The following is an 18292-nucleotide window of genomic DNA, read 5'->3' as shown; positions in this document are numbered from 1 at the left end:
ACAGATTGAGAGGCGCTCATTACCATGGTAACAACATCTCAACAAAACAACTCCAGATTGGGTCATATTTATTCAAAATAATGAGATCAACACCATCACGTTCTCACATTATTGCCCATTGATAACATTTTGAGGTTCATCACACATTTGGGTTCACATTAAAATTCTTGACTTCTGTTAAGTCGGACAAACCACTGATGACACCCATCACCTCAGTCCAGACCAAACAGTGTTCATAACTTTCAGTATTAGTACAGGTAAATGTCAAATTTAATTGCAACAATTAGTTTTTTCTGAATGCTTAAACACTAACAGTGATTCTTGAAGCACTATCTCTGAAACCATTAACACTTGTAGCCAATGCATTTACCAAGTGTGCCAAACTGAATGCACGTTCTCTGCTTTACACTCAGTTTGTAATTTTATAACACACTTTTTGTAAAACTGTAAACACAACTCACTGCTTTACACTCAGTTTGCAATTTACAGTAATACTGTAACACACTTCTAGCAACACTGTAAACTTATGGCCAGACCCACAAAGGCGGCGAGATTTAGCCAAATTTTTTTCTGTTCTTTTTTTTCTAGCACAAATGTTTTTGTTTTCTTCTACTGCGCTTTTGTTGTTTGAGGAGTGTTACTGTAGAACATTTTGAGAAAAAAAATAATGTAAATAACTTTTTCCCCTTATTTGTATTGATAGTGTGTTATGTTTAGAATACACATCCATACTTTACACATTTGGATACCTGTGTGTTTACTACATGTATGACAAAACTTTATTGCAAACTGCTATGCCCTGCACATTGACGCAAAAACACAATTTTTAAAAGAGTTTGAAGTTTTGCAAGAATTGTTTGCTTTTGCAAGAGATGTATAATGTTTTGCTGGTTTGGTGTAAGGTTTTGTGTTTTTGAGTTTTGCGAAAATAGCCTATAGTTTCAACAATAGTGCCTAAGCAATCAGAAAAAACTGTAATGTCCACAGTTGTAAGTTTTAAAGATACTGTAACCGCCACGAGTTTATAGAGTAAATTACTTTCTCTCATCAGGGAAATGACAAAGAAAAACAATTTAATTTCATTATAATTGCATTAATGGTGCTACAATTTTAACATCAATAATTTTCATAGTTAATAAACTGTACATTACATTTCATCACAATCATTAGGTATAAAGTTTCTGTTAAAAAAAATAAGTTGTGATTACAGTATCAGGTACAGCAAACTGCCTCTGACTTCATGGGCTCAAGGCATATCAATCATTATCATCATGAATTCATAGACCGGTGAATTATCATGTTTTTAGTCTGTAGTTGTGCCTCTTCCATGGACTGTGAAACGGCTGTCATCACCAACACCTACTGTAGTCCATTACATTCAACCAACATCAGGCAGAATCAAGTCACATTTTGGATCACTGTAGTACATGAGCTTGGTCTGAATTCTCTTACAACTACCCCAAGTGTGAACCAGTCAATTTCAGTCCCAGATACAGAAGAAAACTGCTGATTGGTGGAAAAATTATAGGACGCTTCATCTATGAAGATCAATGGTCAAGTTCTCATTTGAATCTTTGAAGGCAAGTGTGTAAGTACACATTTAGGCAGAGAGACGGAAAATAACTGAAATGATAACCAACAGAAATGATAGTAAATTATTGCTTCTTCTGTTATTGTGAATGAAGATGTGACAAAAGCCTTTCCTCCACCTCAGTAATCTACCACTGTTTCCTCTCTCTGTTTTCCAAAACACATCTGCATCGATTTGCCAAAATAAAATAAACACATTAAGAAGTACCTGTAGATTTGATCACTACAGTGAAAGCTAATTCACCATATCAGAGAATCCATTCCATTGAAGTATGTTGGGTAATTTATCATGTGTTTCCACTGAAAGGCAAAGCATGTAAGTGCAGATCGTCAGAGCACGGACAACAAGTCAAAAGAGAAAGGAGGAGGAAGCCGCTCTGTGATTGGTAGGTCGGTTAGTCCCTGCAGTCGAGGGATTGGTTGGTTGAGGAGCTCACAGCTTGGCGTGGTCTTTCAGGATGACCTCCAGCTTCTGACTCAGCATGATGTTCCCTCTAACCTTCAGTTTGCCAGCAAAGAATGCCTTGCAGGAGAACAAAGACACACGCTTGAGTGTTTTTCAGGCAAGCAGAAATTCCCCCCAGATTGCTGGCTGGCTGGCTACTAGTCATTTTCAGTTAGATGGGGAGTAAAATAGGGCCAAGATGCCTCAGGCTAACATTTTATACAAATGCTAAAGCAACACGCCAGGCCTTGGGGTAAGGGGAGTATCTGACCATTGCCGCTTTGGCAGCAGAACAATAACACATTATTCATATTCATAAGGTAAAGATCTAGGACTTGAGCAACTTGTAGCGAAAAAATTCTCTTTATTAGGTGGACTGAACTACTAAAGCTATGCTAGTACTTGCCTAGGCTGGAATCAATCGAGCAATGACTGTTATCATGACCTTGGATGACAGTTATCAGTTTACTTTTCAACTCCACCAACCAATCTTTCTCCAACTGCTGCCTTTTAAGGCTTTCATCGGCGTTCCAAGCCTGCTGGAGAGACTCAAACGGACCCTGCCTGGGGGATCTTCAGCACCGCAGCCTTGTGATGCTTGGAGAGCGCACACACAGTGGCCTCAGATCAATATCATGCACTCTGGGAAGCATATCAAGCACTCTGGGAAGCATATAAATTCTGTACGCAGTGATGGCCACTTCCTGTGACAGACATAACAAGTAGCGACGGTTGATTATCAGAGCTGAGTGCTGTCTGAACTAAGTTTGAGAGATCATTACCTTCCATTTTTTATCTGACACGACAAGACCAAGGGAGAAATCATTAGAGAATGAAGGGTTCCTCAGAAGCACTTTCTCTCTAATTAAAATGTACTAAAAAAAAAAAATGTCTTGTGGCTTTTAAATTGGGAAGAGACACAGTACATAAGTTTTGCCAAAGCTTTAAACTATTTGAAGACATTTCACCATCTATTTTGGAAGCCTCTCAGAGGAGTCAAGCAGGTGAAGTGTGTACTGTGAACCCTTCTCACGTACTAAAATACTCCTTTTCTGAATGTACACACTCATGTATTTCAAAATAGAAAACACAATCTTCAGTGGGTGCTGTGCTATACCTTGAGTGTATAAATCCTTTCATATGGATAAATGTGAACAATTTCAACCCATTCAGAATAAAAAAAAAATCAATTTCAAAGCAGTTTCCTGCAAAGCGATGTGAATGGCCCTTTAGTGCAACATGCCAGATCAATAAATATTCACTGACTGAGGCTGGAATAAGTCTGACAACTTGATCGTTACCTTCTGAGGGTTGAGTTTTCCCTGCACCACCTCCATAAAGTCTTCATCTGACACTGTGAAGGTCACATCCGCCTTCCCACTGTAAGGGCCTTTATGTAAGGCACCAGCACCGCTCTTCAGATCAATGGCTAGTGAAAGACAGCGAGGGAGGGAGCGAGGGGGGAGAGAATAAAAAGGGAAGACAGAGCAACAAGACGGAATAAATCATAAGCACCTTGGAAAGCTTAGTTTCCCCGGGTCGGCTTTGCCCACTTTACTTCAAGAAAGTCGTTCTTGTTTCGTCATAAACATTGCTCATGTTTTGCTTTTATTGCTGAAACTCACCTGACAGCTGGTTAGCAGAGTGTCAATCAGGGTAAAATGAACTTGTCACTTGTACAGTTCCTGCTGCTATTTCAATCTATTCCTTCACCTCAGTAGCATTGAAGAGACTGACATGTTCAGACGTAAGTGGAGGAAAACATTCATCAATAAACCAAGTGTGCGACTCATTCCAGCTGTAATATTTTACCCACATTGCAGACGTTCAGTAGTGTACAAGTCAATGATTAATGTTTGATTTAATTGACAGACGTCTCTAGCCTCCAGTGATGTGGTTAGTGTGTTTGTATCATGCTGACTGGACTTACTCCACTCAGCAGCATTCTTTCCATCTTTGGTGATCTCCCAGTTAAACACAGCATTGACCTTCTTGACGAGCTCTGACCCCACGTCTTTAATACGACGACCGATCTCCGCAAACACCAGTTCGCTCTGAAGGCCCCCACCCTGCAGAGAGGGAGAAATAAAGCATTCAGTGTTCATAAAATATTCAGAAGTATATGTTCATGACATACCAAAAGAACAAATTAAATTGGTCTGCGATTCTAACTTGTGTATAGAACTGAGAGAAAAAGAGCTTTGGAAGTTAGCTGAAAGAAGAAAGGGAGGATAGCGGATAGAGGATAGATAGTTGGGCTGAATAGATAGATGGATGGATGAAAGGACGGAGCATTTTCAGAGTGCCATACTTGAGGAAGCTTTTCTGGCGAAGCCTCTGGTGCTCCATGTAAATCCACATAGGCCCCAGACAGGACCACAGCATCTGTCTCCTTCACCTGGATGAGAGAAAGAGCAGAGTATTCATCAGAACCTGCAGTTCATTTAAAAGTCCCAGCGGTATTGAAATGACAAGGCAGAATTATTTATCCACAGATATATTATAGTTATCGTAATCCACAGTGTTGCTAAATACAGTGCTGTAGGACTAAAGGTGTGGCCAGTGCGCACACACATACACACACACACACACACACCAACACATAATAGACCTTGCCTATTTCTGCACTGTAATAAAAACTGAAGTGCACTGCTACTGACTTTGCACTGGATGTGAATCCTGTTGCCTTCCTTCCACATCTCAGTCTGTAGCGACTGGCCTGGCAGCACCGGCTTCACAAAGCGAACCTGAGGAAGAGAGACGGGATTAAGAATGGGTGTTAGAGTGGCTGTGTAATTAAATGATTTTACTTCATATTGGATAAGTTTAGTATACATTATTTATTGGGTATGATTAACAAAGCCTTAAAGACCACTGTGGAACAAACTCCTCTATCGTCATTGCATGCCAAGTGAATAGTAATTGTGCAGAGTCTGGGCAAATCTTATAATAATGTCTGACAGGATTTACATCTCAGGTAATGTGTGCATTCCTTACCTTGATAGCCTTGAATCTGGTGGGGTCATTGTTGGCGTACTGCTTCAGGACGTGTCTGGCAGCGAAGCCAAACGAGCACAAGCCATGCAGGATGGGAGCCTTGAAACCTGAAAGAGCATTTTTAAGTATAGCATGTTTAAGTACAACCAAGATCAAATTACAGCGTTTTACCTAAACTCCAGGGTAAAAGGTTTTTTCCTGACTACATATGAAAAATTTCAACCCCAAGAGGTCATGCAAGATATTTTGCATATTTTATATATCACTCTATGCATAATTAAGGCCAGAACATTACCATTAGATGTAGAAACAGGAAGACTTAGAGGTAAACCAGAAGGGGACAGAATCTGGCTGTTACATGATGTAGTAAAAATAAAAAAAATAAAATTATTAATTTTATGTTTAACATCTGTGACCATCTAACAGTTAACTTAAATAATAATGAAAAATTCTGCTCATATGTTGTCGCTTAACAACCACTTAGTACAGCTGTCACTAATCACAGTAAGCGCGGACTCTCGTGGCTTATTGCTTGATTTCTGCATTGTGTTTCCAAATCTCCAACACATTCCTAGATGGCAAGAGGTCACTGAGTGTCAGAAGCACTCCAAGGTGTTTCCTGAATAATGTCAGTTTGACTGGCATGGTAAGGGTGACTTGTCTCACGATAAAGGTTCACAGGTATCAGTGCTGTCAGAGCCAATATCTTTCAGTCCTGCTCTCCAGACAGGAGCTATGTTTTCTGAAGCATTTGTCACGTAGAGAGGGTACAGGTGCCGTTAATTCAACATCTTAAAGGCACTGGCACTTCTCAAACTGCAGTGCTTCACTGTTCTCACAACAGTAACATATCTTTTACCAGTACACAGGATCTGATGTAACTACCCCTTGTGTTACTTGAGTGAACACCAAAGTAGAAGCCTTTCTTGTATGTTGAAAGTAAAGTGTGTGGTAAAAAAAGATTTAAAAAAAAACAAACAAACACTGGTTTTGCTGAAATAATATTGTTCCTATGCCTCCATCTCTAGAATCACACTTTTTCTTTGTATTAAACAAGCCCGTTAAAAATAAAGCAGATTTTATTATGTTATTATGTCCTAGTCATAAAACTTTAAACAACTTATACTATACTAAACTATTGTTTTCTTTTGGTTTGAAAGTTGCTTAAAAGTTCAAGCGTTTTATTTTATCCTCCATATGATATCATCAGAATCATTGAGAAACAGACAATGAAACACAATAAAATGGGTGAAAACAGCTTGGCTCAAAGCCTCAGAGAGACATAATAATATTTCATGTTAGTAGCTTTTACCTGGCATAATACATAAGGAGTTTCAAGAATTTAAATTGACCCTGAGCAATGTAGCCAAACTGAACTAAAGACCAGAGTCAACATATTTCTAGGGTAATCGATTACACCCACGGTCAGAGCTCAGATAGGCAACGGGTAGAATACTGATCTTGAGGGACAACAAACATCGAGCATACACACATTTAAAACAGTTTATGCTTACATGAACTGAAACAGGGAGTAATCTCAGTTGGGAACAAACATTTTAAGAAATGTTTGATGAGTGTATAAACTCCACTCAAGCCAGACGTTACAACAGATTAACGGTGCACCCTCACCTCCCATGGCAGCAAAACTGGGATCTATATGAAGAGGGTTCCAGTCTCCACTCAATCGGTACAAGGCCGCCTGTGACCACAGGGGAAATAGACATTGTTTAGATCTATATCTAATTCATAAACCCCTGAACTTTTCATGCACAGATGTGGGGAGAAATTAAATTATCATGAAGGCCATAGAAGAGATACCTAAAATAAGAATGTCTTTGAAGTGATACAGTTGCAGTCATGTAAACTGCTCAAGGGATTTAGCGTTTTTTTGCTGCATCATACAGTGCCTCGGCGTTCAGTATGAAAACCTTTTTCGCCAGTTCTGGAACATGTTGATCTGTTGCACACTCTGCCACACGGTACTGCATATTTTATTTGTCTGAAACTTCATGATTACTGGAGCAGCATTAGGAAGCAAAAAATCTGTCCCATTTTCATCTGCATATTATCAATGCATCAGGTTTATTTTCAAACACAACCCACGCGCACTCACTTGGTCTCTTGTGGTAGAATCAATCACCACAGCATCTGGTGCCCTTTTAGGAGGAGGCACAATGGTCTGGAGGGAAAAAAACAAATCAAATACAACGCAAACTCTATTTTCTTTCTCATGTCTCATCTCTGTTTTCATAAAGCAACTAAAATCTGGAATAATACCTTGGCCTTCTCGGAGGTTCTCTTCCCTCCAAAGCCTCCGGCTCCGACCACAAACACTGACCACTGGTTGTAGCACACCAGCTCCTCACCGCTGTAGGTGTTCACTGTAGAGCAGCACAATGGTGACATTCATTTACCATGGAATTTAAACTTAATTAAGTGCAGAGACATTACCAGTAGAAATTACAGTAGAATCTCATCTAGCGAATGCTTTTAATAAGATTTGGCCTAATGTTTCCATGTGTGTCAGAATGCATAACATTTTACTCCCCTAAACAATTTTTCCGCAGCATTGCTAATGGCTCTACTGCAGAGTACAGAGTAGTTAAACAATTATGCGGTTCACTGTGGACAATGCAAGCATAGTGGGTGGCACAGTGGCTCAGTGGTTAGCACCAGTCGCCTCACAGTAACAAGGTCCTGGGTTCAAATATCAGCCCTGGTCCTTTGTGTGTGCAGTTTGCATATTTTACCCATATTTGCGTGGGCTTCCTCCCACAGCCCAGAGATTGCCCATAGGCATTTGTATGGTACAGAACATGTATATGATATGGTATATAAAGCCCTTTAAGACATGCTTGTGATTAAGGGCTATATAAATAAACTTAACTAGTATAGAAGTCTTTTCTTCTCACAACACAAAAAAACTGAGACAAGGGAATCACCAATGTAGATACTGACTAAGGGGAAGCAAAAATAATGTATTTATTTATTGTACCATTTCAGCCTAGCAATCACTTTGAACGATACTCAACAGAAGTACCAAAGATCATGACACATCACTGTTATACCCATAAACACATCAAAAAGAACACCCGCTTGAGCGACATTTTCTCATTATAGCACATTTATAGCGAAATTAGAGCGCAGGGAAACAGTTGTTTGGAGGCTGGCTGTGAAAAGACAATTAGCAGCTGTCAGAAGGAATCAGACCCAGACTAGTCTCTACTTACTGGTTGGCTGATTTCATTAGGTCTATTCAAAATATAAACAGGCATAAAGATAAACAAGGCTGCTTCTGCAGGACAACATTACTGTGACTTGCTGTATCGCCCAGAAATAACTTTGCGTTCAGCTTAGGAGGATAATAGAAACTGACTTGTTTAGAGAATATCAAGAAATTACATAAAATTCCCCTCTGTGAAATCCCTGGGAACTTAAGGTCCCATGTTATTTGTTTTAAGTCTGTTTAATTATAGATCAGAGTGGTTCTAATATCATCCATCTCTATGGAAATGTCAAAGAGAAAAATGAACCATTCTCAGTCCCTTACTCCAACCCCTGCAGACACACACTGGAAATTAACTTTCATTAATTCAGCCTAACAGGCAACTTTCAGGAAAGCACACATTAAAATGACAAAAACAAATTAATATGGTATAAATACACTATATGATAGAGGCTGTGCACAAAATGGGAATAAAACTCACCATCCAAGAGGATGACCGCTCCAGATCCTTTGTCCACCACATCTGCTATGGTGGCCTGAGAGGTAAGGTTACCTGTAAATGCATTTCATCCATTTCATTACTTTCATTACTAATTTAGTCCTAGAAGTGCTTAACATTACAGAACTAGCTCTGTACTTTGAGACATGATTGGGCCATTTTTATTAGGTTTCTCAGTATGGATATGCTATTTTAGGACATGTAATCAGATAATCATACAATAGGAATTTCATTATGGCTTCAATCATCTATTGAACTCAGAGTGGACCCAGTTAAGGCTGGGGGTGAATCCAAATCCAAATAAAATGATTGTCTTTCACCATTGGTACAAAAACCTGAATTGCTTTTCATTGCTTTTATTGTAATGTATATACTGTAGAACCTACAATAATATTGTTGTATGTACTGTAATAGTATAGGAGGAAATACCTGAGGTTGGTAGAGGTTTGTAAAGCTCCAGATACTGCTCTCCATGCAATACCTGGAATAAAACATAGAAACAGCTGTGACATATAATAATCATGTCATCTTAGTGTCTTAAAGCCCCACTGGAGTGAGTAATGTGTATATTATATTCATGTGCAGTACTGTGAGACACAAAACATATAAATACAAATACACGCAAACGCACATACAAACATACACATGAAAATGTCAAACACGCGTACACAGGTGAATGCACACACACACAAACACTAAAGACTTGAACATGTATGTTTTCTAATAGAGGCATACCTGCGTGAAATCTATGTTGAGTCCAGGGGCCGAGGCCAGACCGCCATCCATCATGGCTGCCTGGGAGGGAATGACCCCGAATGTGGGTAGGCAGCTAAAGTCCTCATGGCCTTCGTACAGGAACCTATATGAAAACGTCAGTGTTACAGAACTGTGAAAATCACACTTTCATAGGGATATCTGACAGATCAAGACAAATAAAAGAACACAACACAACTAGCATTTTGCAAGTGGTGTTTCTAGGGGTATGGCACAGCAAAAGTATTGTGACAATCATTTCTTTCAGTACAATTTCACACAGATTGCCTTTTCAGACCCTTTGGAGCATTCACAAGACATAAGTCACTAGCTTCCAATGGCTTGTGTTAACACTCATATCACACACAGACGCACAGATACACACCTAAGATGGTCTGGGTCCTTGGTGGACATGCCCACCCCCAATGCATAGAGGATACACTGGGTGTGGGAGAAGCTGAACGTGGTCTCTGGTAGTTTTTGTCCCACTGCCTCAATCTAAACGGTGGGAAGAGAGGGGAGAGGAGAGGAGAGGAGAGGAGAGGAGAGGAGAGGAGAGGAGAGAAGCATTGTTAAAAATGCAGGCATACATTAGCTCGCTCTGCTTTTAGACGGAACAAGATATAGAGGGAGGAAAATGAAATGTTATTCCTTTCCTTTAGACCTCAAAACTAGATATTCATTTTCTCTATCTCAATGAAAGGATAATGGCTCACCCTGTGGTAGCTCAACAAATACAGTCTAGCTCAACATCTGCATACAAATGCGTCAACAGCTCCAATAACTATATACATACTGTCAAGGCATGTTTATACTCTGCACTGACACATGTAATTTTAATTTGAACCCTTTTAGACTTCAGTGCAGCCTTCGATACCATCGACGATACAATTTTTTAAACTGTTTGCTAGTTATATTTAGAATTGATTTCAATATTTTACTGATTATTTTTAAAGCTCAGCAAGGTCTGGCCCCTAGCTACACTGCAGACCTTTTAAACCCCTAACGAGCCCCAATGCAGCCTGTTCATTTTTATTATATATGATATGCTACATGTGTTTCTTCTGTTTCTATGTGAAACACTTTATAAATGCTGTTTTTGTGCAACAGAAAGTTGATTATTATTATCATCATCATTATATTATTATTATGATGACTATGCCATGCCATATTGGAAGTTTAACATGATACAAGGAGAAAACGTCCACATACACCACAAACTGTAATCAAGAGGCTACTGTAGGTCACACTGACACACACACACACACACACACACACACACACCAGGTGAGCTAGGATAAAAAGTAGTGATGGTTTACATTGGTGTAGTTCAAAATGATCATGAAACAGGTCAGCAAATTCAAACCACCGACTTGCTACCAACTCTGCTCAAGAATGTCATAAACAACACCGCAGCAACAGAATATAATTGTATGATCACACAGACACACACACAGCAATGAGAAGTTCACTACGGCTAATATGACACTTTTGACATTTTGCTCCAAATACTTTATAAAGGGACAACTGTAATGTTTAACCAACAGCAATAGCACACAGGAGCAAAACTGTAGCAAAAGTGCACCATAGCATGCAAGGACACAGATACAAATACATGCACTTACACACACACACACACACGCATCTAGCACTACACACACACATGCACAAGCACGCATCTAGCACTCAGCTAAGTCAGCTGGGGACACAATGGTGATGTTTGTCTTGAGGGTACATGGTGACTTTGTTCCAAGTCTCCAGTCCAAACAGCCGCACACACACACATGCACACACACACACACACACACACAAGTCATGGGCACAGTGGGGGAGAGCACTGATACAGAGACAGTGAACATCATTAAAAATGTGCTACTAACCCGAGTTATGATATTATTGCAGAGGGCTAGTGAGTGCTCGTAGTGTTTCATGTGATGTAAAAAAAGAGTTTTAATCAAAATTGAGATGTATAGCATTTTGAAAAGCTGACACCCACTCTTACAAAATGATCTCATGATTCAATGTAGCTGTTTATACAGTACATCATGACAGAGAATGTTAGTTGGCTACTATGTAGACTTTAAGACTAAGTTATAAAATGTGTGCTGGCATGAAAGTAAAACTTACTATGGAATATTACTGAACTTGTAATCCATCTTAAAACCTTCCCTGGAAAATAGCAACAATAGTAACGCTAACATTTTAGAGGATGTAACAATTTGTACTTTTGAAATACTGAACAATCAAAGGCATTTTTCCCCAAATGTATCTTTGAAAAACATCTTTCAATTTTTTAACAAAGCCCATCAATTATCCTGAATGGACTAACAAATTGCGATGATGACTGTAATCCATGCTGTTTCTGCAATACTGACACAATGACAACACAATTCTGAAATCAGTTTGTATGACTAATTACAACTAAATTTAAGTGAATTGAAACTACTTCCTGGTATACAAGTTTACTGAGAGCTAAACAAAATGGAAAAAATTCACAGCTTGCATTTTACAAAGAAAGTTTGCAAGAAGGAAAAAGTTTTTGGTGAAATAAGATATAGTGAAGAAATCGTACAGTCAGCTGTTTAAGTAATGTGACAAAACATATTAATCTGCTGACTAAATTAAGTTGTACTCTACTGTTGTGTTAGTTATGATGCATGCTACAACCATTTGTACAGAAAATGGTGGCTGTGTTTGAGGATAACTATTTGATGTGATACAATTATACTTGTGGCCCATGTTTTATTTAAGTGACTCAGCCATCTGTGAGCTGTAACCAGTTCAGTCCATGATTTCATGATGGAGAACACAGTGAACGAGCACCCGTCGCGGGAGCTGTCACTGCACCATTGTGCTCCACCCGTCTTTTGTACATTGCGTTCTAAAAAAACAAATCTGAGATGGCACTTGTCAAGCGCACCACTGTTTTATGTACACAGGCGAAGGGTATGAATTATACTTTATTTATGTTGTAGGAGTTGTGTTGAAAAGGTTATGACTAAGTGCAGTGTAGTGTTATTAAAAAGTCACGAGTTGCCCTATGTTTGAAACAGTCGGAGAGTTTACAGCTCCATACTGCAAGAATTCATTATCAACCGTCCGTTACTGACTCCACAACAGCCTCAGTAGGAAGGAAGATATACAGTATATATGTATATGAGAGAAAATCAGTGGTACAGACCCAGAAAGAGACAGAGGGGAACACTGATGGACACAGATCAAAGTGGTGAGAACAGGGCAAAAGACAGAAAAAGGCAGAAAGTCAAAAAGAAATGGAGGAGATGATGACAGTAGAGAGGGACGTTGGGAGGGAATAACATATGAGGGAAGGAGGGAGGAAGGGAGGGAGCAGAGGATGGCGAAGGGGCTGGTGATGAGTAAGAACAGAAAGCAATGCAAGTAGAAAAGGGTCAGGTCTAGGCAAATTAGAGGCAGAGGCAGGTCATCGGCATATTACACATAAGGTGTAATTAAGAATGCCTTACTTTGCATATTCCCCTCCGACACACATATCCATGCACCTCTGACACATATGTACTTTACCCTCAAGGGTTAAGGGAGAATGGCACCAATAGCCAACTAGGTGTGCCATGGAGACTACTCTACTCACAGGATTGATCCCGGAGGCCGAGGATGCAGTGGCTGCAGACGCTGTTGGGTTGGCAGCGACTCCTCCCTCTGAGTCCACTTTAGACAGCGCATCCACCAGTGTATGCAGAGACTCTACACAGAGGTGAGAGGAAGAGAGAGAGCGAGAGAGAGCGAGGGGAAGCACACAAGAGAACGGGGGATTGAGAGACAGCCAGATTAGAGGACACAGAGACAGATAAACCAATTCTCCCTCAATGCAACCCATTACACACTGACCAACGAGCCGAGATAGTAGCTTGGATGACCTGAAGAATGTGAATCTCTGACCCCGCTGGCAGTGTAGAAAACACAGAAATGGTCGTACAATGATATTTATGCCTGTGTGGCCTAAAACATTGCGTTCACACTGTGAGGAACTTGGTTGATGGGTCGTTCTATTTTGACTATGCGGTGCGAGAGGCTCTGATTTCATGTAGTTTCCGATGTTTTGAGCAGGGAAGTCTGTTTTTTTTCGCTGCTTTGGTATGGCCTTTCATAATGGTGGATTGTTTTTATGAGTTAACATAGCGAATTAGATAGCATTAATCAAAAAATAAACAAAAAATAAATAAAAATCACTTCAGAGCTTACCATTACCACCATGCAACCGTTCTCCAAGCATCGCTTTTGAGACGTTTAGTTCTGTAGTCTTTGAAATAAAAGTCGCAGAGAACTGGGAAGCTTTAAATAGCAGTAATCAACTTCTCATAGTCCAGGTGATATGTGCCAAATTTGAGGTGAAATGTTCACTTTTTCATAAAAGCATGAAACTTGGTACACTTGGACAGTTTAGGGCCCTGAACATTTTCAGAAATGGAGCCATCTCAAAAACGCCTTGTGGCAGCCATTTTACTTTCCGCCATAACCGAATTATGTATTTTGCATCATATCTCCTGAACCACACATGATAACACAGAAAAGGTGATGTCTACCCCATTGTTTTCATGGTAAAGAATTACAATGATACCATATACAACATCATAAAGTGTTCAGGTGAACAGTTAATGGTGAATTCAATGATGTTGTAAGAAGGAAATCACAGTATCTGAGAACCTAGGCTAGACTTAATAATATCATGTCTGTTGCATGCATGTTGTGTAGAGTTTTAAAAGCTTAATCCATTTTATCATTAACCCTGACAATACAGTGACTGTAAAGAGTAGAACAATATTAAAATGGCCGCCATGGCCGCCACGAGGCGTTTTGGCAATGGCTCCATTTCTGAAAATGTTCAGGGCCCCAAACTGTACAAGTGCACCAAGTTTCATGCTTTTATGAAAAAGTGAACATTTCACCTCAAATTTGGCACGTCACCTGGACTACCGGTCAATTAGCTCTATAAGAAATGAGTGAACTTACAGTGACTTGTTGATGGTGTTGCTCACAGTGTGTATGCTCGGTAAGAATACTGATCCAAGACATTGATCCAGGATCAGCAGCCCTATTCTAACATACAGCAGTTTACATACTCAGGACCTTGAGTTCACACTTCATTTGTCCTCACTTTGCCTACTGCTTCAAAATAGAATATAAATACATCCATCCAGGTAATACGACTCTGTGGAATCAGCCAAAACAAACACAGGAAGAGAGCTGAGAGGAGAAAATAGAGGAACAGAAACAGAGTGAGAGTAGGAAGAGTACAGCCACTAATTACCATCACTCAGCAGCAGGCTGTTACAGAACAGAGGCAGCAACAAGTCTCTGTAATAAGCTACAAATGAGGAGGCACTACAAAGCCATGTTAATGAGGCTAGATAGGACCCTGTGGGACTGCCACCCCCGTTCAGTTAATGCTAACACCGCCGCCCTCTCTTCGATTGTACATCTGAGAGCATGGGGAGGGATGGAGGAGGCGGAGAGAAATAACGATCAACATTTGCCACCTTCTTGTCTACATGTGACCTGAAGGCAACAATACCCATCTTGTTCATACTAACATATGGTGTATTCACTTTTCTCTGCCTTATTAGTTTGATGTCTCACACTATCTTGTCCTCTCTCTGTATAACCTCACTGTCTTTGTGTAGACAGATGAGCAGACAGGACCAGGGCTTATTCTACTGAAAACTAATTGAGGCCGTGTTGTTTCAAAAGGTTCCCACTCTCACATCAGCTTCATTTACACGATAGTCAAAGTATGATTTTATTTATAGTGCTGTATGGCTACTGCACTGACAATGTGGCTTTGTTATCTGATTCTTAGTTGGAAGCATTACCGTTTTTCTGACATACTGTTTTTACATTTTTTCTTCACTGATTTCATTTTTACATTGTCTCCTTCAAGATGAGGTTTTGGTTCTGCATTCGGTTTCCACTCCATATCTGCTAATCACATCTTCAATTGTAGATGGATATGAATGTTAATATTCAACAACTTTGCTTCTTTGTTGTCCTGTTTCATAAGCAAGATTTATCCATCATTATCTTACTCTATGTCACACACTGTCATATCAACACTGAGTTGCTAACCGCCCCTTATTTGCCCCACATTAATTGTCCCATACTAAAGATAAAAATGTTGCATTCCTTAATGAGTCAATACAGTTTGCTCCATGTTTTTATACTAGGGTGATCAAAGTGAGACAAGAACAGTTACAAATCAGTTAAAATCTGTTATATCAGTTAAAGACATTAAAGTTTCACTGCCTGAAATGAACTCAATAAGTGTGGTTGCGCTTTTTCAGTGCTCGTTCACACCAAACGCGAAGCGATTTTTTCACGCGGCACGATTACATACAAAGTCAATGCAAAGACGTAAACAGGCGCGTTTTCGCACCGGGCAACGCATATGACACGAAATTCGCCTCAGTCCCGTATTCGCACAAGTTGAAATTTTTCAACTTGAGCAGAAAATTTGCGTGGCGCTGTGTCAAGAAAGCCTATCAGCCACCCAAAGTCACTGACGTCCTGACGTTGAATCACAAAATGGAGGATACACTAATAGTAGCCGTCTGTGGGCTCCCGGAGCTGTATGACACAAGTCTCCTGGCATACAGAGACCGTAACAAAAAGGAGAGGGCTTGGAGAAAAGTCAGCGAGGAAGTTGGACTACCTGGTAAGTTCTGAAAATATGTGTCTGTTTCTTTATTCCAGCTACTGGTTGTACTTTACTATGAACCAAGTTAGCACAAGCATTAGCCCCAGTTAGCACAACCATTAGCACAGCTGGCTTTCCCGGCATAATTTACTTGAATATTCGCAGATTGTGTACTCGCATTACTCGCGCGCGTACCGCAAGTAAACACAAATGATCCCACAAACTAGCGCGAGTAACGCGAGGCAAAGATTTGCTTCCTGTTTGGTGTGAACGCACCTTGAAAAGGGGTTTGGTTGTGTTTTTCATTGTCCAAGCAAAACAACACTTCTGAACTTTGGACACTGGTACTCTATTCAAAGATAGAGTACCAGTGGCCACAGTACCTGGCTACTGTGGCCATATACCTGGCCACAGTAGCCAGGTAAACAATAGCCTTGTCATGTGACTTACTTAAAAATTCATAAAAAAAATAAAAAATCATATTATTCCTGTTTTCTAGGACAGTCTGAATATTATGGTGAACATGAACAACTATTTCCCAAAGCCACAGAACAGAGAACTAAATAACCTGTAAATGAAGGGCTGCTACAAAGAGAAAGACATTGTATTTTTCCCCAACTGATTCTCTGTGAAGCAGCTCCAGATGTTACGTCTTGATAACAAAACAGATGTCAAGTCTTAGTTATCTGGAAAATGTGACTGTGATAGCACCCAGGGGGGCTGACTTGGGGAAAGGGGATATTTTCTGGTTCAGAACTGATAACACTGCTGTACAATAAAAATGATTTGGGTTTAAATGGTCAAACATTCTGTGAGTCTACGAAATTAATAACCCCTTAATTACCCCTTCGTTTTTCATCTGAGCAGCTCCAGATTTTACATGTTAATAACATCACAGCTTCAAGCCGTAGCTCTTGTTTCTGGCTTTGAGAGAGAGAGATTCTGAAGTTCACATAAGAGTAACATCAGGACCAGAGATGAGCGGTCTCCTATAGCCAGACATTTCACTGCTACTGGCCATGAGGTCTGTAGACTATGTTTTCAGGGCATTGATATAGTTATGCCTCTGAGGAGGGGAGGAGACAGAGATAGAAAACGTCTGCAAAGAGAAGCTTATTGGATACACCAGCTACAGACTGAATATCCCAAAGGCTTGAATGATGAGTCAACATTGTCTTGCTTCTTACGAAACTGATTGATGGGAATATGTCCAGATAATACGATGAAGTGTTTTTTCATGTTTTTCATATTGATGAGTGTTTTTTCATATTATATGTACATATATTTTGTGTATTTTCTTATGTTTACTTATGTTCTATGCACAGTTATTTGCTTGATTGATAATTTGAAGACCCTGGTTGTTTATAAATATGGGTCACTCCCACTAGGGAAATAGAAGCACTGAGGAAGGCCAAGGGCTGAAACGCGTACGTTCTATAGCTGCTGTGCAAATAAAAGACTGGCATAAATATATATACCCATGAGTGCGGACATTTTTCTATATAGCTTATAGGGCTGGGTATTGGCAAGGACCTCACGATACGATACGTGTCACGATACATTGCAATACGATACATATTGCGATACATTGCAATACTCTACATAATTTACTGAAAATTTAAAAACAGAGCTTAAAATACAACTTGCTGTGTACCACCTGGGTAGTCTAATATGTACATCACATTTTATTGGTAACTCAGCGGACAAATTGACTCAAAACTATTTAATTCAAAGGGATTTGAGGAAAATTTAAGGACATTTTAAATCTGTTCAAAACATGAATAATTTTTTTTAATGTATCGATATGAGGGGCTGGAAAATCGATACAGTATCATGGAAAAAAATATTGCAATACTCAGCTGTATCGATTTTTTTGCACAGCCCTAATAGCTTATGTTTCTTGAGTCGGCACCCGAAGAAGTTGAAGTTTGGAGTCAAGCACGCCTACGTATTCTCTTTGTTTCACAATTATTGATGGGCCTGTCCAAGACAAAAGGAATAATAAGAATTCTTAAATTTAGTGGTTTCCAAATCAAACCATAAGTTGTAGACAATTAGACCATAAGAAATTCTTAACATGGCATTCATGCTTGTTGTGTATGTCCATGTGAG

The 18292-nt window shown here is 39.7% G+C and overlaps 1 protein-coding gene across 4 annotated transcripts in view; it reads right to left on the bottom strand.

Annotated features, from left to right (window-relative positions):
* Window positions 1-57: 57 nt before the first annotated feature.
* Window positions 58-18292, bottom strand: part of hsd17b4 (hydroxysteroid (17-beta) dehydrogenase 4) — a 31797-nt gene continuing 13562 nt past the window's right edge. For 2 of the 4 annotated variants that reach the window (XM_071541348.1, XM_071541349.1), the window contains exons 12-25: window positions 13121-13233; window positions 9896-10002; window positions 9493-9616; window positions 9187-9238; window positions 8740-8811; window positions 7310-7413; window positions 7146-7211; window positions 6662-6731; window positions 5033-5139; window positions 4696-4782; window positions 4347-4433; window positions 3966-4104; window positions 3337-3464; window positions 58-2113 (exon numbers count right to left, since the gene is read on the bottom strand). In XM_071541348.1, coding sequence (XP_071397449.1) covers window positions 2024-2113; window positions 3337-3464; window positions 3966-4104; window positions 4347-4433; window positions 4696-4782; window positions 5033-5139; window positions 6662-6731; window positions 7146-7211; window positions 7310-7413; window positions 8740-8811; window positions 9187-9238; window positions 9493-9616; window positions 9896-10002; window positions 13121-13233 — 1346 coding nt within the window. In that variant the 3' untranslated portion in view covers window positions 58-2023. Of the gene's footprint in view, window positions 2114-3336; window positions 3465-3965; window positions 4105-4346; window positions 4434-4695; window positions 4783-5032; window positions 5140-6661; window positions 6732-7145; window positions 7212-7309; window positions 7414-8739; window positions 8812-9186; window positions 9239-9492; window positions 9617-9895; window positions 10009-13120; window positions 13234-18292 lie in introns of all 4 variants that reach the window. The other 2 variants (XM_071541346.1, XM_071541350.1) reach the window with 2 other exon arrangements.

This window comes from Centroberyx affinis, unplaced genomic scaffold, assembly GCF_046629955.1.
Source record: "Centroberyx affinis isolate AG114_WGS23_722 - 3 ecotype Tasmania unplaced genomic scaffold, CSIRO-AGI_Caff_v1 ptg003855l_1, whole genome shotgun sequence".
In the NCBI taxonomy this organism is placed as follows: Eukaryota; Metazoa; Chordata; class Actinopteri; order Beryciformes; family Berycidae; genus Centroberyx; species Centroberyx affinis.
This window is presented reverse-complemented; position numbering and strand designations above follow the sequence as displayed.